The sequence below is a fragment of the Pseudophryne corroboree genome, chromosome 3 (genome assembly GCF_028390025.1).
Source record: "Pseudophryne corroboree isolate aPseCor3 chromosome 3, aPseCor3.hap2, whole genome shotgun sequence".
NCBI classification, from domain to species: domain Eukaryota; kingdom Metazoa; phylum Chordata; class Amphibia; order Anura; family Myobatrachidae; genus Pseudophryne; species Pseudophryne corroboree.
In genome coordinates this window covers 27,792,179-27,815,913 of record NC_086446.1, presented here as the reverse complement: position 1 = coordinate 27,815,913, position 23,735 = coordinate 27,792,179, and the positions used below count along the sequence as shown (strand labels likewise).

The 23,735-nt window shown below is 44.7% G+C and overlaps 2 protein-coding genes across 2 annotated transcripts in view; one reads left to right on the top strand and one right to left on the bottom strand.

The window, feature by feature from the left end:
* The window catches only part of LOC135055833 (zinc finger protein 605-like), a 42,361-nt gene extending 23,975 nt beyond the window's left edge, over positions 1-18,386 (top strand). Inside the window, exon 4 of the mRNA XM_063960342.1 lies at positions 15,234-18,386. Coding sequence (XP_063816412.1) covers positions 15,234-16,957 — 1,724 coding nt within the window. The 3' untranslated portion in view covers positions 16,958-18,386. The remainder of the gene's footprint in view (positions 1-15,233) is intronic.
* The window catches only part of LOC135054578 (oocyte zinc finger protein XlCOF7.1-like), a 194,725-nt gene that overhangs the window by 88,727 nt on the left and 82,263 nt on the right, over positions 1-23,735 (bottom strand). The window lies entirely within an intron of this gene.

The following is a 23,735-nucleotide window of genomic DNA, read 5'->3' as shown; positions in this document are numbered from 1 at the left end:
GTGCGGATCTCCACCTGGGGGACCCGAGGGTGGGAGGCTGCCTTCATTTTGCACAAATCTGGCAGCAGTCTACCACAGATGCCTGGGTGCAAGAAGCGGTATCTCACGGTTAAGCGTTTGCTTTTAGGAAAAACCCTCCTCAAAGATTTTTTTTGTACCAGCCAGGGCTTTGCATAGGCAGTTCAGAAATTACTTCAGTCAGGAGTAATCATTCTGGTTCCTCCTGCACAACGAGGACAGGGTTTCTACTCTAACCTGTTTCTAATCCAGAAACCAAATGGGTCGTTTCGGCCCATACTCAGTCTGAGAATGCTGAACAAGTACATTTGGGTGCCTCGTTTTTGGGTGCCTTACATTCCATCATTTTGCTATGGAACCAGGGGATTTTATGGTGTCCCTGGATATACAGGATTCTTACCTACGTGTTCCTGTAGCCCTCTCCCATCAACGCTATCTCAGGTTCGCTATCCTCCAACAGCATTTTCAGTTTCAGGCTCTGCCATTTGGAATGGCCACAGCCACCAGAGTATTCACCAAAATGATGGTGATTATGGCCGCTTATTTCCACCAGCAGGAGATAAGAATTTTTCCATACCTCGACGATTTTTATCCTGGCACAGTCACAGGAGTTTCTTCTGTGTCATCTGCAGCAGACAATAGAGTGTCTGCAGAAGCAAGGTTGGCTCATAAACTGGGCAAAATCGTCTTTGGTTCCGTCACAATGGATGACTCACTTGGGGGCTGTATTGGATTCGAGCCTTCAGAGAGTAATTATACCTCTGACCAAAATAACCAATTTTCAGTTAAGGATCCTGGAGCTTCCACACAGTTGATGAGTATCCATTCACGCAGCAATGCGTGTGGTGGGATTAATGGTGTCAACATTTGACATGGTATGCTCAGTTCCATTCAAGGCCTCTGCAACATCTGAACCTTACCAAATGGAATGGGTTTCATTATACAATAAAAACACAGACTATGGTTCTTCTTCTGGAAGTAAGGAGGTCATTAGCCTGGTGGCTACAGACAGCCCATCTGGACAAAGGGAGACCCTTTTGGATATCCGATTGGGAAATTCTGACAACAGATGCCAGCCTTCAGGGCTGGGGAGCAGTGTCAGGAAGAAAGTGCTTCCAGGGGCAGTGGACTAAGGAAGAAAGTTGCCTGTCAATAAATATATTGGAACTTCAAGCCATATACATGGCATTGAATCAGGGAAAGGACATCCTTCAAGGGGAACTAGTCCAGATCCGCTCGGACAATGCAACAGCAGTAGCGTACCTAAGTCGCAACTGGAAAGCAATGAAAGAAGTAAGTCACACGTTAAAGTGGGAAGAACGTCATCTTCCAGCTTTTTCCGCAGTGTTCGTTCCAGGAGTCCTAAACTGGGAAACGGATTTTCTCAGTCGGCACACCATTCATGTAAACGAATGGGCTTTACACCCGGAAGTCTTCCAGACCCTGGTCGACAAATGGGGGTTGCCAGAGATAGATCTCATGTCGTTTCATCAGAGCCACAAGGTGCCCGCATACGGATCAAGAACAAAGGATCCCAAAGCGATCTTTGTGGATGCCCCGTCAGTGAGATGGGACTTTCATCTGTCCTATGTGTTTCCTCCCATCGCCCTGTGACCCAGGTTGGTGAGAAAGGTAAAACAAAGAAAAGGTGCCGTGATACTAATAGCTCCGGCTTGGCCCAGAAGACATTGGTACACAGATCTGCAGAGGATGTCGATGGATGCTCCATTCCTACTACCTCAGCGTCCAGATCTACTGATTCAGGGGCCTTGTCATCACAGACATTTGGATCAACTGTCTGACGGCGTGACTCTTGAGACCTCCATCCTGAAGTCAAGAGGATTCTCACAACAGATAATTCAAACAGTGCTTAGAGCAAGGAAACTCTCCTCAGCTCGCATTTATCACAGAATATGGCAAGCCTATATTCACTGGTGCAGTGAACGGAAACTTGACCTCAGGTCTTTCAGAGTTTCCAGAGTCCTAGCATTCCTTCATGCAGGAATGGATAAAGGTTTAAGGGTGGCTTCCTTGAGAGTGCAGGTGTAAGCACTAACTGTATGGTTCCAAAAAAAAATTGCCAACCTACAGGATGTGCGCACTTTTTTCCAGGGAATTCTGCGCATTCAACCTCCTTTTGTTCCTCCTACAGTGCCTTGGGACTTAATTTTAGTTCTAAAGGCCCTTCAAGTTGCCCCATTTGAACCACTTTAAAGTGTGAATTTTAAATGGCTGACAGCTAGAAGAGTTCAGATTTAGGCGCATTATTATGTAATAATCCATTTCTGATTTTTCATCCAGATACAGTGGTTCTTAGAACTAAATCTGGGTATCTTCCTAAAGTGGTGTCTAAATTCCACCTTAACGAAGAAATTGTAGTCCCAGCTTTCCAGGGTCCAGACCTCTCTGCGGGAGATGCATCGTTGGACATAGTCCGTGCCTTAAGGATCTACGTGGATCATATCAGTGCTATCAGAAAGACAGATTCTCTCTGTGGGGGTAATTAAGAGTTTATCGCAGCAGCAAATTTGTTAGCAGTTGGGCAAAACCATGTGCACTGCAGGGGGGGCAGATATAACATTTGCAGAGAGAGTTAGATTTGTGTTATTTTGTTTCTGTGCAGGGTAACTACTGGCTGCTTAATTTTTACACTGCAATTTAGATTTCAGTTTGAACACACCCCACCCAAATCTAACTCTCTCTGCACATGTTATGTCTGCCCCCCCCCCCCCTGCAATGCACATGGTTTTGCCCAACTGCTAACAAATTTGCTGTTGCGATCAACTCTGAATTAGGCCCTTTGTTCTCTACGGATTTCACAGGAGAGGATGACCTGCTGATAAGCAGACACTGGCGAGGTGGCTTTGGATGACGATTTCAGAAGAAAATTCTCAGGCTGATCTCCCAGTTCTGGATAATGTCTCTGCTCATTCTACTCATAAGGTAGGTCCATCATGGGCAGCACAACGTGGTGCTTCAGCAGAACAGATATGTAAGGCAGCCACATGGTCTTCCATTAACACATTCATTAGGCATTATACCATGGCTACCTTTTCCTCTCAGGACACTGAATTCGGGCGAAGGATTCTCCTGGATTCTCACCACTAAATTGCTTTGGGATATCCCAATGTATCCTGTGGATACCCTGTGGACCCTGCAAGAGAAATATACGTTATGGTAAGAATTTACCGTTGATAACGGTATTTCTCCTAAGTCCACAGGCTCCACAGGGATCCCACCCGTACGCACCTGATTTGAGGATCCTTTTACTCACTAACCTCTTCCCTCTTATACGGAAGGGTGTGCATGTGTGTTCTTCTCGCCTGATTAGGGCTCTACATGATGCTCCTGCCTTAAGCTTTGAAAAAAAAAATTATTTGCCTGAGCCAGGAGGCGGGGATATATGGACGGGCCCTCTGCATGCTGGGAGGCCAGAAAGCTTTGACCGATTGGTGCAAGATCCGCTGTTGCTCAACCATATCCCAATGTATCCTGTGGACTTAGGAGAACTACCGTTATCAACAGTAAGTTCTTACCATAACGTATATAGAATACGACACCTCAGAATACTGCTGCAGAATTTGGTGTAAAGTGGGGAGTGAAATCTCAGGTATCAATAAACATAAGAGACTGTCATCCGCAAAGAGACTAGTCTTATGAGAATGACCACCAATGATAGGACCATGGATGTCTGCTGATGATCTAATTATCTCAGCCAGGGGCTCAATCGCTAATGCAAAGATGAGAGGTGATAACGGGCATCCCTGTCTCGTACCATTAGTAATATCGAAACTTGTTGAAAGGCAACCATTGACAAGGATAGAGTCAAGCATGCCTCCCTGAAAACCTAAACACCGCAATGTGGCCTGTACAAACCGCCAATGAAGTCTCTCAAACGCCTTTTCGGCATCTAAAGATAGAACTAGAAGAGGGGACCCGTTGGAGCCACAATAGTCCATGACATTTAGAACCCGACGTGTGTTGTCCGGAGCCTGCCTGCCCGGTATAAACCCCACCTGGTCCGATTTAATAAGACTAGACAAAAAGGGGCAAACACAATTAGCAATCATTTTGGCATATATTTTGACATCCGCGCTTAACAAGGCTACGGGCCTATAATTTTTCACAGAGGAAGGTGATTTTCCAGGTTTAGGAATAGTCACAATTCGTGCATCCAGAATTTCCTTCAGAAAACACTTAACCATCGTAGCCTCACCAAACACGGATGCCAGAACCGGTGCCAGCTCGGCTTTAAATACTTTATAAAAGTGCGACGGGAATCCGTCCGGGCCAGGGGCTTTATCAGATGAGAGTCAACGGTCGCTACTATTTAATCTGTTGACCAGGCGGAGCTCAGGGACATGCAGGCCTCAGAGTCCAATGAAGGGAGTATGCAGGAAGGTGGAATTGTCCGCCTGTGTTGGCTGTCGGGTGTTTAAATCATCCTGTAGGTTATAGAGGTTTGAGTAATATTCTCCAAACGCGTTAGAAATTTGGTATGGGTTAGGTATTTTAGCACCTACAGTGGTATATACATAGGGCACTCGGTCTCTCGCCTTCTGCCCCCTCAACTTATTGGCCAAAAACAGAACTTCTGATTAAGATGCACTATGTTTCTCGGCACTTCACGCAACGAGAAGGAATTAACTTTCTCCCGGGCCAGTAGAAGTCGCCTAAAAAGAGTCTTGTCAGCCAGATTCACTTTATGCGCCTTTCCAAATCAAGAGCCTCTATTTCAGCTTGGTCATAAGTCCGTTTATATTCCCTTTTTAATTTTGCAGCAATTTGTATAGCTGAACTTCTAACGACAGCCTTAAGAGAACACCAATGGTTAAATATCGATGTGTCGTTGAGGTAATTCTCACTAAGTTAATGGGACACAGACTGTTGAATAGCTTGTCGAGCCTCCGGGTGAGAGACGGCATGAAATCCCAGCCGCCATGGCCCAGGTGTGACCCTCCTTGCACCGATATTCCATACCAACAATTAGAGGGAGTGATCCGACCATGTCATGGACAAAATATCTATTTTACTTATAGAGGCTAGAGTCTATTTGTCTGAAAGAGCCAGATCGATTCTAGAATATGATCTTTGTATATGGGAATAGAAGCTTCCACTATCAGTCAACTAAATCCTTTAGCAAAATCATGAGGCTTCGGACCATTTAAAACGGTCTGTCTGGGTCTATCCATAATCGGATCTAGAACCATATTAAAGTCCCCTAGAACCAAAAGTGCACCTTTTTTATATGGGTCTGCAAGACTGCACAAAACTTTTTACAAAAAGACAACTGTCTACTATTAGGGATATAACAGGAGACCAGGGTAACATCTACATTGTATAGAGTCCCCACTAAAATAAGATATCTCCCCTCTGGATCAGGATATTGTGCTGGAGGTCCTGAGTGAGCAGTGTTGGGAAACCAAGATAGTCACACCCACTTTCTTCTCCGGACCATTAGCTGTGTAACAAAGAGGGTATTTAGAGTTCTGAAACAGAGGAGGTGCTGCCTTTTTAAAGTGGGTCTACTGAACCGCTAGAATATGCGCCTTCAGTTTATGGAAATAGTTTAAGGCAAGTTTCCTCTTCTGGGGAGTGTTCAGTCCCTTAACAGTAAGAGAAACTACATTGACCATTGGTAATAAAAATAAAACAGCGATGAACTACAATCATAAGAGGTTCTGCATAGAGGACACATCTGGCAATTTGAGAGAACAAAACAAAAAATTATATACAAACTGACCTAAAAGAAAAGAGAATATAACTGAACTGACCCCATAGAGGGCCAAAATAGGAACCATACCATGGTTGCCTGAAGAGTAAACACGGGGGGTAGTGACCAGTGCCCCGTCGCCTGTAATAGAGTATCCATTGTGAACCACCATGCCCCCCGAAGCAGGGACAGAAACCGCCTCCCACTCCGGAATGTCTCCCCCTTCCCCTCCCTCCGAAAAGAAAAAGGAGGAGAAATTCTTAACATCAAAGCAATAAACATCATCCAGATGCACGGAGGAACCCCAAATCGGATTATAAAAACAGAGAAATAGCAGTTATAACATTATATACGGACCATAACATATAAAACCTGAGATCGCAGAGAATGAAGGAACATCACAGAGAAAGATAACAACAGTAATCCCTCTCAGCTCCAGCCTACAATATGACTGGTAAATCACTGTATAGTCCACAGCAAAGGGACCACTGGGTACTTAGTGGCTCGGTCTAGCCGTAAACCAGTCCTACTGAATTCCACGAGCTGGGGAGCCACGAGCTAAAGTCTCTGCCAGATTCCACTTCTCCAGCAACTTCACGCCATCAGGCAGGTTAGCAATAACAATTGTGGAGCTGTGCCTGGATATCAACAGTTTAGTAGGAAATCCCCAGCGGTAGGGGATATTAGCCTTCTTATGAGCACTGGTTACAGGCTGAAATGGGCATCGCTTCAATAATGTGCCTCTGAAGAAATCTCCAAACAGTTGGATGGGGAGCCTAGAGCCCCTGCTGTCTCCGAGGACGGTCTAGCTGCCTTCAATATCGCCTCCTTTACATGAAAAAAGTGGACTCTCATCAGAACATCGCGAGGCACATAGTCAGATGCAGTCTTGGTCTTAGGCAGGCGGTGTATGCGATCTATCAGGAGATCACTCGTTGCCAATGACGGGGTCAATTTCCGGAATAAATTGATAGCAAAATCGTGTAAACTGCTATTGGAAACAGTTTCCGGTACACCTCTCAGTTTCAAGTTATTTCTTCTGGACCTATCCTCCAATTCCGTGATCTTATCCCACAAAAGAGAAACCTCCATATTTAATTGGTCATGCGAATTAACAAGAGTATTGTGGGATCCGACTACTTCTTCCATTTTGGTCTCAAGATGGTCGGTTCGGCCGCCCAGTTCGTCTATATTCTGTTGGCACGTTTGGAGAGTGGCTCTGAACTCAGCAGCCACTTCATCCCTAAAGGTTGACAGTAGTGCTTTCATAGATCCAACTGTCAATGCATCATTGTCATCCGTAGCACTAGGCTTACCGGAGACTTTTGTGCCAGAGAAGAAGCACTGCTACCAGAGGCCCGAAGCAGGAGGTCGACCTCCGGAGGGCGGTGTTTATTCTTTAGGTTTAGAAGATTTAAGTGACTGTTTAAAGAATGCGACCTGAGAGACCGTTTTAGCCACCTTAGCTTTTTTAGGAGGCATGATGCAGTTATAATGTGAAGTGTGAGAAGCGTCACTGAAAGGTAGAAGTATTAACAGAAGGACAGCTCCACTAGAGGTACAACTGGGAGTTAAAGGAGTATCATTCGCTCATGAGGGGGCACCCATCAGAGAATAGCAAGTCCCTCTCAAGCATGGGGCAGTGAGCGGTATGCAGCAGTGCGTGTTATGTAAAGTTCACTGTAACACTGTTTATGGGATACGTCTGCAGTATCGCTGGACAGACAGCAGATGGAGCTCCAAGCTCAGATATATTACAGGATATAGGAGACGTGAACTACATTCCATGGCAACACTGCAACAAATTATCTTCAGAGCAAAAAACAGGGGAGCACGGTCACCTCAGAACAGGAGGCACACATTAACATCTGGAACTGGTAATTAAATACCAACAGGGAGATAGCTGCAACTAAGGAGTGTGATAAGCAGCCCCAAGAGCGACTGCAGTCCCAGCTATGTAACGTCTGTCCTCCCCACTGTTAGCTGGAGCAATTCCAGCTGTCCTAATGCCACTTATAATAATAATAAATATAGCTGGGGAGCCCCTATCACCGAGAGACAGGCACTTATAATGCTTCTCCTGCCCTGCTGAAACAGGTCTCCCAAGACGGATGTGACCTCTCCTGCAAGATGGCGCTGCTAGGCGCTGTTGTTCACCCGCAGAGCAACAAGGACCCGCAGGTCGCTCTTACCTGCAAGTTCCTGCATGTTGAGTGCTGCTGTGGAGGGGCAGCACTCCTCCCGCCCAGGCCGCGGCCAGCGGTGTTCAGCAGGGGAGGCTCCCATTCTGAGACTCCCAGCAAATCCTGGCCACAGCCGAGATCAGGAGCCACCCCGAGTCCAACTGGTAGGCGAGGTCCTGGTTTTTCCAGGGTTAGTGGGCCGCAACCCGCACAGATGCAGGACAGACCACACTACCCCACTTAGAGAGGCACCAGCAGGTACCGATGAGACTCCAAAATGTCCTAGGGATAGGTATATATAGGTACCCAAGGCAGGAGCTGCAGCTCAGCATGTCTGCCTGGGTCTGTTGCCAAGCCACGCCCCCCCCCCCCTTTTATTTTCTTATTTTTTGCTAGCATCCATAAGGGATACTGGGGTCTTAGTACAATGGGGTATAGTTGGGGTCCGAGGGAGCCGGTGCACTTTAAATTTCTTCAGCTGGGTGTGCTGGCTCCTCGCCTCTATGCCCCCTCCTAGAAAAATGTGCCCTCAGGAGAGGATGCACACTCTGGAGCTCCAGAGATTTTTTTCTTTAGTTTATTTTAAACTTTATTATTTTCGGTATGCTGTTTGGGCAACAGCATACCTGCACCGTGGTAGTTAGGGGAGGACTGTCCCCGGCCTCTGTAAGGTGTCAGAGCTGCTTCCCCACTGCAGGACCACCGTCCTAAGAGGTTGTTGTACCAAGGGCACGGCGCCTTAGCGCAGACAACCGCAGCACGCCGCACACCCCTAACATAATACCTGAAGGTGAGCAGAGTGGTGAGTACAAACTAGGGGTCCTGCTAGGAGGGCCTCCCGGCTCTTGGTGTGGCACAATCACAGTGGCAGCATCCGGACCTCCCCCTGGGGGGATCCCATAGCCGTAAACTGGCCAGCGGTTTGGTGGAAACAGGTATTCACACTGTGTTTGGAAACATAGGAGATATTTGCCACTATAAGTAAATGCATAGCTCCGGCGCCATTACAGGGGGGCGGAGCTAACTCAGAGCGGAACCAGTGGCTTCTTGGCGTCTTCCTCTGCTTCCAGCAGCAAGGCACACAGCTCCTCCAGGGACACTCGGGATACGCAGGAAACTGGTACAAGGGTGTTAGTAAGGTGGAGAGCCGCTATTATACATGAACTAATGTCCTGAAAAGGACAAAACTCCGGTGTTACACTGAGCTCACAGTATAAAGTACAACCTGCAGTCTTACTGAGTCTGCTAGGCTTGGGTGTGCTGGTCTCTTGGTCTCCTACTCACATACCAGTCTGGGCAGGCTTGCTTGTAGCGTGTCTGTGTGTGAGTGTTTTGTTTCCTGTAAACATGGTAAAACACCAATTATGCAGGGTATGTGATACCAGATTCTCCCCCTCCGTAGCTGGTTCCCTCTCATGTGAACAATGTAGCCAGTCCTCCCAAGTTAGTGAGGAAGCTGGGGGGGGAGGTTCAAGAGCCATCCTGGTTAGGTACTATAAAATCCATGACAGCGGATATGTCCTCTCAGCTCTCTGCAAATAGTCAAAGACGCAGCAGCTGCAGCAGTCCTGGTTGCAAAAGCAGATGACAGACAGACCCCTCTCCCTAGCTCAGGGCCACATAAGCCAGGGCTCACTGACTTATTCTCGGAATCTGATGAAGAGGAGAAGGGGAGGAGCTGGACCCCATTACAGAGGATTCATCTCCAGCACAGGGGATCGAACCCCTCATCCTTGCTATCAGGGATGTATTAAAAATCCCAGTGGAAGATGCTGCAGCACAGCAGTCATTCTCCTCCCAGAAAAAGTTTAGCGTCACCATCCCTGAATCTAAGGAATTAGATGACATGTTTAAGTTAGCCTGGAAAAATCCAGATAAGAAACTCCAGGTGACTGTTATGATTCTGTTCAGTATGTACCAGCTGTCAGCCAATGCATTTGTGTTTTCTGTTCCTTTGGCTCTGTGTACATGCAGCTCGGCAGGTGCACAGGGTTTGTAATTAGAGTTAACATTTCCAGTCTGGCCTTGTTCTTTGGTTAGTGTGGCTGTTAAAAACCAGCTTGCTGAGTTCTCCCACGCCGGTGATATTATACTGCTTTCCTGCCTGAACTATCTGCATTGGCTGGTGTCTTAGTCCTAGCTCCTGTTCATGCCGAGAACCCTGGTCTGCCAGTTCATGTTATCCAGCAACTACTGTTCTTGCCAGTTCATGTTCCAGGACTACCTAGCTAAGTATTATGGACTTTAACTGTGCCCTGTGGATTCTCTAGCATTAATTACTTCTGTTACATATTACTATGGACTTCATCTATGCCTGCATGCTGTTCTGCTTTATATTGCAAGACCTGTAGTCTGAGTTCCGTGGGTTATATTATTCTGGTTCCTTGTTCAACTTTCCCATTACTCTGCTGCAAGTCTCATACCTTGGATTGTTACTGTGATTCCCCTGCCATACATTATTATACCACTGCTATAATAAAGTACTTAGTATTCATGCACTTCTGTGGACATTCATTACCTGCAACAGTGATTGTGATACATTCTGTTCCTGTATTCAAGCCCTGGCTCATAGCTGTGTAATTACTCATCTACGGTCCATAATCAGTGTAAAGTGTGGTGCTGCACATTCCAGTATTAACGGTAGAGTCCATAGTCTGCTAAACTTTAATTCTGCTACACCTCGCTCAAGTTATTGTATTCCACAGACAAGTCTGGTTAACCATTTCTGTGTCACTCTGTATCTGCCTGCATCTCCAGTGGTAAACCTCTTCTTGTAATTCACCTGCCAGACATTAGAGGCAGGTGAATTGTAACAGTGACGAGGCGCTTTCTGAGCATTTACTCCAGATAGCAGGAAAAATTGGGAAGATCCCCCTGCTGTGGACGTGTCCGTCTCACGCCTATCAAAAAATTTGATATTACCAGTCTCTGGCGCCTCTGCCTTAAAGGATCCTGGGGATAGTAAAATAGAGACTACATTAAAGTCTATTTACACAGCAGCTGGTGTATCACAAAGACCTGTGACAGCGGGTTGCTGGATGACACATGCCATTCACATCTGGGCGGGCCAGATTCAAGAAGGCCTTGCAGAAGATAAGTCTCTGGTGAATATGGTTACACTGATAAAACACATTGAGGATACTGCACACGTCTTGTGTGATTCTATCAAGAAGATAGGCACTATTAACACCAGGACTACTGCCATGGCAGTGTCTGCGCGCAGAGCTTTGTGGCTGCGTCAGTGGATAGCAGATGCAGATTCAAAGCGCAGTGTGGAGACTTCCTGAGTCATTATGACCTACATCCGGGGGAGTGGATCCTCCTCCCACAGGTATTTTGGCAGATTACCGATCTGTGGGGCTGCCCACAGATCGACTTGATTGCATCTCGGCTTAACAAGAAACTTTGCCGGTATTGTTCGAGGACCAGAGACCTGCAGGCTGTAGCACTGGATGCACTGATGACCCCGTGGACTTGCAGGTTGATCTACCTGTTTCCTCCAATTCCGTTGTTCTCGAGGGTACTAAAGAGAATCAGGCATCAAAGAGTCCAGACAGTTCTGACTGCCCCAGGCTGGCCTCGGAGGGCATGCTATGTGGATCTTCTCGACATGTCCATCAAAGACCCTTGGTTTCTGCCAGTGAGAAGAGATCTTCTTCAACAAGTACCGTTCGTCTACCCGGACTTACGGCGACTTCGTTTGACGGCATGGTGGTTGAGCGGAACATCCTAGCTCACGAAGGCCTTTCCAAGAAGGTTATTGTAACCATGGTTCAGGCCAGAAAACCTGTGACGTCAAAGCACTATCATCATATCTGCAGGAGATATGTCTCTTGTTGTGAGGAGCGCAAGTATCCTCCGGCAGATTTTCACTTGGGACGTTTCTTACGTTTCCTGCAGGCTGGAGTGGATATGGGCTTACGTCTGGGCTCTCTTAAGATCCTGATTTCAGCCCTCTCATTTTTCTTCCAGAAGAAGTTGGCAGTGTTGCCACAAGTTCAGACCTTCTTGCAAGGGATTCTTCGCATACAGCCTCCCTTTGTGCCACCAACGGCACCATGAGATCTGAATGTGGTATTGTAATTTGTATAGTCCTCCTGGTTTGAACCGTTAAGGACGGTAGTAGACAAGTACCTCACGTGGAAGACTGTGATGTTACTGGCCCTGGCTTCTGCTAGGCATGTCTCAGAATTGGGGGCCTTATCGTGTAAAAGTCCATACTTGGTATTTTACGAAGACTGAGCAGAGCTCAGGACTCAGCAGCAGTTCCTGCTGAAGGTTGTCTCTGTGTTCCACTTGAACCAACCTATTGTGGTTCTGTTAGGTTCTGGCACTTCTGCCCTTCCAGAGGCGTTGGATGCTGTGCAAGCCTTGAAGATCTATGTCAAGAAGATGACTCGGTTTAGAAAGACGGATTCCCTGTTTGTGCTTTATGATGCGCGGAAAAAGGGTTACCCTGCTTCTAAGCAGTCCATTGCTCATTGGATTAGGCTGACTATCCAACTGGCCTATGTGTCGGCAGCATTACCTGTTCCACAGTCTCTGAAGGCCCACTCTACAAGATCGGTGGGGTGTTCCTGGGCGGCTGCCCGTGGTGTCTCGGCCTTGCAACTATGCAGAGCTGCTACCTGGTCGGGGAAGACCACCTTTGTGACGTTCTACAGGTTTGATACCCTGGCCAAAGGGGATACCCAGTTTGGGCAGGCGGTGCTGCAGATGTCTCCGCACATTCTGGAAGCTTTGGGATGTCCCCATCGTACTAAGACCCCAGTATCCCTTATGGATGCTAGAGAAAATCTGATTTCTCTAGCATCCATAAGGGATACTGGGGTCTTAGTACGATGGGGTATAGAAGGAGTCCAAAGGAGCCGGTACACTTCAAAAATTTTCAACTGGGTGTGTTGACTCCTCCCCTTTATGCCACCTCCTACAGTCAGTCTAGGTAAAACTGTGCCCGAACGAGAATGGACATACAGTGCATCCGGAAAGTATTCACAGTGCTTCATTTTTTACTACATTTTGTTATGTTACAGCCTTATTCCAAAATGGAATAAATTATTTTTTTCATTCATAATTCTACACACAATACCCCATAATGACATGAAAAAAAGTTTTTTAAGATTTTTTGCAAATTTATTAAAAATAGAAAAAAAAATAAGAAATCACATGTACATAAGTATTCACAGCCTTTGCTCAATACTTTGTTGATCCTTTGGCAGCAATTACAGCCCCAAGTCTATCTGAATATGATGCCACAAGCTTGGCACACCTATCTTTGGGCAGTTTCGCCCATTCCTCTTTGCAGCACCTCTCAAGCTCCATCAGGTTGGATGGAAAGCATCGGTTACAGTCATTTTTAGATCTCTCTAGAGATGTTCAATCGGATTCAGGTCTGGGCTCTGGCTGGGCCACTCAAGGACATTCACAGAGTTGTCCTGAAGCCACTCCTTTGATATCTTGGCTGTGTGCTTAGGGTCGCTGGCCTTCTGAAAGATGAACCGTCGCCCCAGTCTGAGGTCAAGAGTGCTCTGGAGCAGGTTTTTATCCAGGATGTCTCTGCACATTGCTGCATTCATCTTTCTCTCTATCCTGACTAGTCTCCCAGTTCCTGCTGCTGAAAAACATCCCCACAGCATGATGCTGTCACCACCATGCTTCACTGTAGGGATGGTATTGGCCTGGTGATGATCCGTGCCTGGTTTTCTCCAAATATGACACCTGGTATTCACGCAAAGAGTTCAATCTTTGTCTCATCAGACCAGAGAATTTTGTTTCTCATGGTCTGAGATTCCTTCAGGTGCATTTTGGCAAACTCCAGGTGGGCTTCCATGTGCTTTTTACTAGGGAGTGGCTTCCAAGGCCAAGACCTTTAGTCCTAAACACAAGACAGAGCTGGCCCTAAAATATATATATATGTGTTAGGTGGCCGCTCTATGGAGATGAGATGCCCAGGATGTGGATGGTCTGTGGTTGGCAGATCTTGAAGACCAGCTGGAGACCCCAATCGATAATGTGATTCTTAGGCAGAATCGATGTCCTCTACGAATGTTATTGTTAGAATATGAGTTTTTTAGTAGCAAAATAAAGGCTGGTCATTTTATGATTGACGGCAAATCTATTTGATAAACATTTAACGAGAAATGGTTTTATGATTTTAGTCATTTAAATTGTTTATTAACTGTAAAATGAAACAGTATTCTAATACTGTATTGATATTTATCTGTGATAGTTTCTAGGCTTGACCACACACTATTGTGACATGAGAAACCAGAGACCTTGATAGTTTAATTATTATGGGAACAGTAAGCTATTGCTACATACACATATATGCTCTCCGCACCTGATGCTCTAACCCTCCAGGTGTCACACTGTCCCTATAAAGTGCACGGTTCTGCTATAATTTACAGGCTGGTATATTGGTGGTCATTCCGAGTTGTTCGCTCGGTAAATTTCATCGCATCGCAGCGATTTTCCGCTTAGTGCGCATGCGCAATTTCCGCACTGCGCCAAGTAATTTTGCTATGAAGTTAGGATTTTTACTCACGGCTTTTTCATCGCTCAGGCGATCGTAGTGTGATTGACAGGAAATGGGTGTTTCTGGGCGGAAACAGGCCGTTTTATGGGCGTGTGGGAAAAAACGCTACCGTTTCCGGAAAAAACGCAGGAGTGGCCGGAGAAACGGGGGAGTGTCTGGGCGAACGCTGGGTGTGTTTGTCAAACCAGGAACGACAAGCACTGAACTGATCGCAGATGCCGAGTAAGTCTGAAGCTACTCAGAAACTGCTAAGAAGTTTGTAATCGCAATATTGCGAATATTCGTTCGCAATTTTAAGAAGCTAAGATTCACTCCCAGTAGGCGGCGGCTTAGCGTGAGCAACTCTGCTAAAATCGCCTTGCGAGTGAACAACTCGGAATGACCTCCATTGTGAATGTTACATAAACATGGTAAATCCTCTGCATTGCCGCATATATAGGTCTCCTGGACATAGCACATCTCCCCTACAAGCCTGGGGGAAGGAGGAACGCTTCACACGTTTCAGCTTTCATTTTATACAATAATGTAATATTGGGCAGCACATATTATAACTTTATTCTCACCACACATTTTGCTTTGATATTGCAAAGTGAATTCCAGCAGAAATAATGACAATAAAGATGTAAATCCTGCTCTATGCATATTGCAGCGTAAAACGCCAGGTGATGGGTTTTACATTGTACCTTCAATGTATCCATTTAATGATAATTTAAGGGTGTTTCACAAGAGTCTTGGAAAATGACATTTATGTGGCATAATTTCTAAAATATCTTTTTCCCAGCAGATGGATGTAACAGCAGGAATATCTCAAAGGAAAACTTAATCTTATCTCCAGTTTGTGAAATAGAAGATGATGATATCAAACAAGATTCTCTGGAGAAAACCCTCAATATCCCAATTATACAACCAGTACCCCACAGTGCAGATGTATCATCTGATCCTACTTCTAATGAGGAACGTTCCCCTGGTACATCAAGTACAGTTCTTACAGTAGATAAAATATTTCCCTCTTTTAGAGATGTCAAATGCTCTACAGAGAACACAAAGCTTATTACCCATCAGCCAGCTAAAGTAGGTGAGAGTTCATTTCCATGCGCTGAGTGTGGGAGATGTTTTTCAAAAAAATCATCTCTTATTAGACATAAGAGAGTTAAAACAGGTGAGAAGCCATTTACATGTTATGACTGTGGGAAATGTTTTACATGGAAATCATCTCTTGTTGAACATCAGAAACATCACACTGGTGAGAAGCTATTTCCATGCTCTGAGTGTGAGAGAGGTTTTACACGGAAATCATATCTTGTTATACACCGGAGAAGTCACACAGGAGAGAGGCCATTTCCATGCTCTGAGTGTGGGAAATGTTTTTCACGGAAATCGCATCTTGTTATACATCAGAGAGGTCACACAGGTGAGAGGCCATTTCCATGCTCTGAGTGTGGGAAATGTTTTGCACACAAACCACTACTTGTTAAACATCAAAGAAGTCACACAGGTGAGAGGCCATTTCCATGTTCTGAATGTGGGAAATGTTTTACACAGAAAAATGATCTTGTTGTACATCAGAGAAGTCACACAGGTGAGAAGCCATTTCCATGCTCTGAGTGTAAGAAATGTTTTAAAAAGAAATCAAATCTTGTTACACATCAGAGAATTCACACAGGTGAAAGGCCATTTCTATGCAATGAGTGCGGGAAATGTTTTGCACACAAATCACTACTTATCACACATCAAAGTAGTCACACAGGTGAGAGACCATTTCCATGTTTTGTCTGTGGTAAACGTTTTATACAGAAAAGTCATCTTGCTATACATCAGAGAAGTCACACAGATGAGAAGCCGTTTCCATGCTCTGACTGTAAGAAATGTTTTAAAAAGAAATCAAATCTGGTTACACATCGGAGAAGTCACACAGGTGAGAAGCCATTTCTATGCTCTGAATGTGGTAAACGTTTTACACACAAATCACTACTTGTTAATCATCAAAGAAGTCACACAGGTGAGAAGCCATTTCCATGCTCTGAATGTGGGAAATGTTTTGTACACAAATCACTACTTGTTACACATCAAAGAAGTCACACAGGTGAGAGGCCATTTCCATGTTCTGAGTGTGGGAAATGTTTTACACAGAAAAGACATCTTGCTATACATCAGAGAAGTCACACAGGTGAGGAGCCATTTACATGCTCTGAATGTAAGAAATGTTTTAAAATGAAATCAAATCTTGCTGTACATCAGAGAAGTCATACAGGTGAGAGGCCATTTCTATGCAATGAGTGTGGGAAATGTTTTGCACACAAATCAAATCTTGTTACACATCAAAGAAGACACACAGATGAGAGATCATTTCCATGTTTTGACTGTGGGAAAAGTTTTACACAGAAGAGACATCTTGCTATACATCAGAGAAGTCACACAGGTGAAAAGTCATTTCCATGCTCTGAGTGTGGGAAATGTTTTACAGCTAAATCATCTCTTGTTAGACATCAAATAAGTCACACAGATTAGCTGTTTATTGTTGGAAATGTCAGAAATTAGATGGTTCACAAAAAGTTCCTGTATTTACACTGGAGAAATGGATTTAGAAGTGGAATTTATTTCTAGAAAAACCCAATTAAGAATAGTATTTCTGGAAGAGCTCTGCACGGCGTCCACTATTGTAAAGTTTCCCACTGCTGCTGTCCCTTGTATTCCCCCCTCTGTGGCATCCTGCAAGCCTGATCGCTGGGTCCGCTATTGGGGGGCACCTTTTCGGAAGCTGGCGGCCGCTGACGGAGCTCCGGAGCCTCGCGGCCTACTGCACCTCCGCAAGCCTGGACCTTGCGTACTCCCGTGATCCGCCGTGGACATCCAGGCGGCCGAGCGGAAGTGCCCGCAGCAGTTTCGCCCCCCTCACCCTGACCCCTGGAGTGCGGCCACTGACCTGTCCTGAGCCTCATAGAGACCACCAAGACGCTGGGCAGCTGGATGGAAGATTTGACCAGGCTGCATTAAAGCTCCCCATACCCACAACGGCCATCTTGGAAACTGGCGGGCTGGAGATTCATGCTGCAGGCAGCCTGCTGTGGTCACTGGCAGGTCCGTGATCTTTGCTGTCTGTCCTTCCTGGCCAGATTGGAATCTGCTAACTGGGACCTGGGCTCTTATAACCCCTTTAAAATATTCCTTTACCCCCTTAATATTAGCCCCCTGGGGAAACTGATTTCTATTCACATTGCATCTCACTGGATTCACTGAACTCCCTCTGCTGGGGGAATAATATATTGCGCCTCATATCATTATATATATATTAAGTGGTCTATTGTCACAACCGTTGTGTCCATCTTTCTACTCTCATTATGGACAAATTTGTGACCAAATCGTCATGGGGCATCCGTAGCAATCAGTCGGGCCGAGGTCGAGAATTCTTCTGTTGATAGCCCTCCTTCGCCTCCATTGGGTTCACGTCCTAGCCCCCGCGGCCAGCCTGCAATGGATTCTGCAAAATCCTGCACGACAAATGAGATAACGGATATCCTGTCTGCGTTACTAGACCAGAAATTGGCTCCTCTAAAGGACTCGCTTGACTCCGCTCTCACTCAACTGAACCAACATGCTCAGCGACTCTGAGGCTGAACAGATAATATCTGATCTGGAAGACGATCTCACAACGGCTAAGACTTCTCTTTCTGACCAAGAAATATTTGTTGCGTCTATTCAGGATAAGCTTGAGGACCTTGAAAACCGAAATAGGAGAAACAATGTACGCCTTATCGGCCTGGAACGTGTACACCGTATAGGCCCTGAGCGGCAATCCACAAGAGACAGGCCCCGGCCCGTCATCATGAAAGTCCTCAACTACGCTGACAAGGTCATGTTATTAGATGCCTGCAGAAAATGTGCCGACTTGAGATATCAGGATGCTAAATTGCTGCTTCTCCAGGACTTCTCTTATATGGTTGCTTCCAAACGGAGGGAATTCTCTCCTATCTGCAAGAGTCTTTTTGAACTAGGCCACCGTTTTGCACTTCTCTATCCAGCTGAATTGAGAGTCACATTTGCGGGGAAGGCCTACTTCTTTGAGAATCCGAAAACGGCCAAGAACTTTGTCGACTCACTATCCCCACAATCCTCTACCGGGATGGATGAAGAGGACCGATATCCAATGGCCATATTTATTTTTGTCTTCCTGAAGGGTTCCCATTCAGGTTCTTAGTAATTATTATAAATGGATCGTACCACTGGTTGATATATTTTTTGTTTATATTTCTACATGTTGGTACATTATCAAATGTACCCAATTGTGTCTCCCGAAATATTTTGTCTCTTTGTGTCCGCTTCCTCTATTGTTTTCATTTTTTCTTGAAATACTCCCTACTTTCTCTGACTTCTATTCCTTTTCTTCTCCAGCTTTACTTTACCCATCCCTTTCCCTTCTCATCTGTTATTTTTATGCTTGATTATTGTATGGTCTCTTGGTTCGATTCACCACGTTACCCATGTTCTAGGTTGAAATTTATTAAGTTTATCGGTGGACCGCTCCATGGACCTCAACTCTTTGGTTCATATAATACTTAAAATCATTTTGAGTTGGGATCTTGATCTAGTTGATGCTCAAACAAACTGTATATCATTGTTACCGTTATGTTTATTATTATACTGCTTTGGTATGGATATTTTACTTGTTAGCCTGCTTGCTGGGATGGGCTGGACGGGTCTGCTCTTACAAGTCGAATGGGGTTTTTGGCCTAGAGTTGGTATAGGTTAGATGTCAACGACTGCTGCCACCTGCACTAGCGTACAGTCACATATTAAGATTGTAACTTGGAATGTTGAGGGTTTAAACCCCCAATCAAAAGAAGAAAGATTCTCTCCTATCTTAAACGTCTAAAGCCTGATATAGCTCTCTTACAGGAAACCCATTGGAAAAATACAGATCCCAATGTAGTGAGATCTGTATTGGGTGGGAGAATTTAAAGCAGCCTTCTATTCAACCAAACAAAAGGGTGTACTAATTATTTTTAGTAAACGTCTGACATATCAAATAAATGATAGTCTGGGTGACCCCGAAGGCCGGTATTTATTTATAAAAATCACTATTTTTGGAGTTCCTTACACCATAGCTACTATTTATGCACCTAATGGCCCTAACTTGCCCTTTTTTTCTAATCTTTACAATAAGTTACAAGAATGGGCAGAGGGAGAGATTATTTTAGGCGGGGACTTCAATACTGTCCAGTCTCCTGGTTTGGATAGATCCACCTCTGCCAGATCGCATATTTCCACACCACCCCAGTCTCTATCTTTATTGACTGACTCACTACGGCTCTGCGATCCCTGGAGATGCCAACATCCTGACTCCCACGAGTTCACATTCTACTCCCATCCACATCATTCCTCCTCTCGCCTTGACTATTGGCTGATCACAGACACTCTTACAACATGTAGCCAAAACTGAAATAGAACCCATAGTATTATCTGACCATGCCCCTGTTTGGTTTACCCGTAACTTACACTCCCCTGTCTCTCAGTCATATAATTGGAGATTTCCAGCTTATCTTATGAAATCCTCTGACTTTTGTACGCATCTAGAACACTCGTTACGTAACTATGTAGAAGACAATATTCCACATGTAGAAGATATCAATCTGTTTTGGTCAGCTTCAAAACCAGTGATTCGAGGCCATATCATGGAGTATGTTTCCAGAAGACGCAAGCTACTCGCTACCCAATTGCATGACCTTGCTTGTAATCTGACCAAGACTTATGATGCACTCTTATTGCAGGATTCACCAGACAACCGGCAGGCCTATCTTGCTGCTAAACAGCTGTACTACTCATTGTACACTGAGCGGGCAAACGTTTCATATGATTTCCAACGGAATATATTTTTTCGAGGGGGAAATAAGTCCGGAAAATTATTGGCGAATCTGGTTCGGTCGTACTCCGCTCCTTCTCGTAGCCCTCATCTAATTACTGATTCGTCTGCAGTTATTTTTGATACACCCTCAATTTCTGAGGCCTTCTTACAATATTATAAAACTCTTTATGAAGCTCCCTTGGATAATCCGACTTTAGGAATGCAATTCCTTGAGAGAGCCAACTTGCCCGTCTTAACGGAAGAGGAAAGAAAATCCTTAACGGAACCGGCCAGGGAATTGGAGTTGTTGTCCTTGATTAAATCACTACAAAACGTCAAGTCTCCTGGGCCGGACGGATTTGGAGCGGAGTATTATTGAATACTTGTCCCCCCATCTACTACCCCATCTGTTATCTCTATTTAATGCATTGTTGGAGGGTAAACCTCCTCCTATCGGATTTAGCGAAGCCAGAATTTTGTTGTTTCCGAAACCAGGAAAAGATCCTCAATATACTCAGTGTTATCGACCTATTTCATTATTGAATCAGGATTTGAAGCTTTTTACAAAACTGATTGCGACATGACTTCAGCCTGTATTGAACAGGGTCTTACATCCTGCCCAAACAGGGTTTGTCAAAGGTAGAACCTCAGTTCATAATATTCGTACGTTGATTGCAGCAATGTCTAGTGCACAACAATCTGCCTGCCCAAAAGCTCTCATTGTAAGTTGCGACGCCGATAAGGCGTTTGACCGCGTCTCCTGGTCTCATTTACTTCGTATTCTACATGTTCAGCAATTTGGTGTGGAATTCATACATCTATTTAGAATGTTGTATGCACTATCCCAGGCACATTTAACTATAAATGGACTAAACTCATCTGCCTTTACGTTAAGTAGAGGAACGCACCAGGGCTGCCCTCTCTCCCCCTGCTATTCAATCTGGCTCTTGACCCGTTGATACGTCATTTTATACAAGATCCCACTTGGCAAGGTATTATGGTAGGTCACAATGATGTCAAGGTTTCTTCTTTTGCTGATGACCTTTTATTATATTTTTCTGACCCCAGACAGGCATTTCCATCATTACTGACCACACTACATGAGTTTAATTTGATTTCAGGATTCCTCATTAATTTTGATAAGACAGAGGCGCTAGCATTGAGAGAAGAGGCTACTCTGGATTGGGGTACCACATTCCCCTTTAAATGGGCTTGCCAATACTTAAAATATTTCGGCCTACGCATCCCGCCAATCCTCACTAACATATACACTGTAAATTTCTCTCACCACATCACTCAAATGATGGATGATTTTTTGAAATGGCAACACATTCCTATCTCTTATTTAGGCAGGTGCCATCTATATAAGATGGTCTCCTTTCCTCGACTACTTTATCCAGTCCAGATGCTCCCATTTCTATTGTCCAAACGAGATGTCCATACTATTAACAAAGCCCTTACTAAATTTATTTGGGCAAACAAACGTCCCCGCATAGCACTTTTCAAATTAAAACAACCCCCGTCACTTGGTGGTGTCAATCTCCCTTGTCCTGAAGACTACTCTCTAGCCTCCAATTATAGATATGCTCTGGATTGGATAGGGAATGGTGACAACTTTGTTAATCGAGCTTTGGAACAAGCTTTCTCACCTCAGCATACTTTCGTACATATATTGCATTTCCCCAATGACCCTCCTCAACATGACCGACTCCACAACCTATTGTTATATGCTCCATGTACGACTTGGCGTATACTTAGGAAACGCTTAGGCCTTCCCCTGACGGATTCCTTATTTCAGCCTCTGTTGTGTAACCCACAATTTCAGGGTGGAAAGGATAATGAGATTGTTCGTGGTTGGCATCTCCAGGGCCTTTCTTTATTATATCAATTTTTGAATGTGGAATGCTCAGCGATCTTGACTTTATCTCAACTAAAAGAAAAAATACCCCAGTCTTAATTTTCCTCTTTTTGCCTATTTTCAAGTCCGCAGCTTTATTACTAGCAAATTATCGCGACTACGCTCCCCTGATCTCACTTTTCCCCTAGATGGCCTGGTGCGGCGGTGCCTAGGAGCCCCATATAACACTTCTTTAATTTATTCTCATACTAGGCGAAGGTTGGATCTATCTAAGCACAACTGGGATGGCCAAATGGACAGACACCCTCCCTGACACTGATCTTCTAACAGTGATTCGGTGGTGTAGTGTTCTAAATAAACAATTAGTTTCATCTTCCTATGCAGAGATGCATTTCAAAATACTACATAGAGCGTATTACACCCCCAGACTCCGGTTCCTTACTAGAGTATCTGATAATTCTCTATGTTTTAAATGCAATTCCCCTGAAGCCGATATTATTCATTGTCTCTGGGCATGCGCAGTGGTACAAACATTCTGGACTGCAGTCCAAACATGCATTATGTGGAACTTCATATTTCTTTTAATATTACTATGGTTTGGGCTTTTTGGAACTGTATAAATGCTCAGGATCCCCCATATTCCAATGGGACAAAATTATTGTTGGCCCGTGTGGCCGCTGCTGCTAAGAAAACAATCTTATCCCAATGGATACACTCGGAACCGATACCCCTTTCCCTCATGTTATCACGTTTAACCTACCTCTATCAAATGGATTGGGTAGATTGTTCCCTAGACGTAGAGTCCCGTGCCCTGAAATTCTTTGCCATTTGGTTGCCCTACTTACTCACGCTACCAACTGCCACCAGGGAATATGTGCGCAAAGTAGTTAGATTAACAACATGGTATAATACGGAATCTCTCACCCTAGGCTCACCACCCTTTTAAATTGTCTGACTGATATTGCATCTTAGTAATTGAACTGTATGGTTGATGGCCCTCATAACCCTGTTTATGATATATCAAACTTTTTGTTTTGCTCTTCTTTTGACGATTTCTGTACATTGCAGTAGTTAATGTTCTTTTGAGCATTATGACTTACGACTTGTACTCTTTTTATGTATTCCTTCTCAATAAATACATATTTAAAAAAAAAGAATAGTATTTCTCATGGCCTAGGTGCTTCATTGACCTCTGTTTCATGACCCAGAAGGTGAATGGTCATTGCTTGTATTACTGTCCTCACTGTAATTGTGTTATTTTTTGCTTTTATTTTATTTTTTTATTCTGCAGTGTGTGGACACTAGGTACAGGGGTCAAGGCAGTAACACAGTGCTCTCATCTAATAATAGACCATAAAATCCATATTCTCCAGAGATTCTGCGTAAGGCTGCTGATTTCATGGCTCTTTATCCCAATATTCCCACTATCTGTGCCGGAGAATTAAATAATATTATGGACCCAACTGTGGATAGGTTTAGCACCAACGTTACTGTGTCCCGACTGCGTCCGGGTGGTTTTGCATTGTTGGTGGAGGGTAAGGGTTTCATAGATGTTTGGAGGGCCAGGCATCCAGCTACACGCCAATACT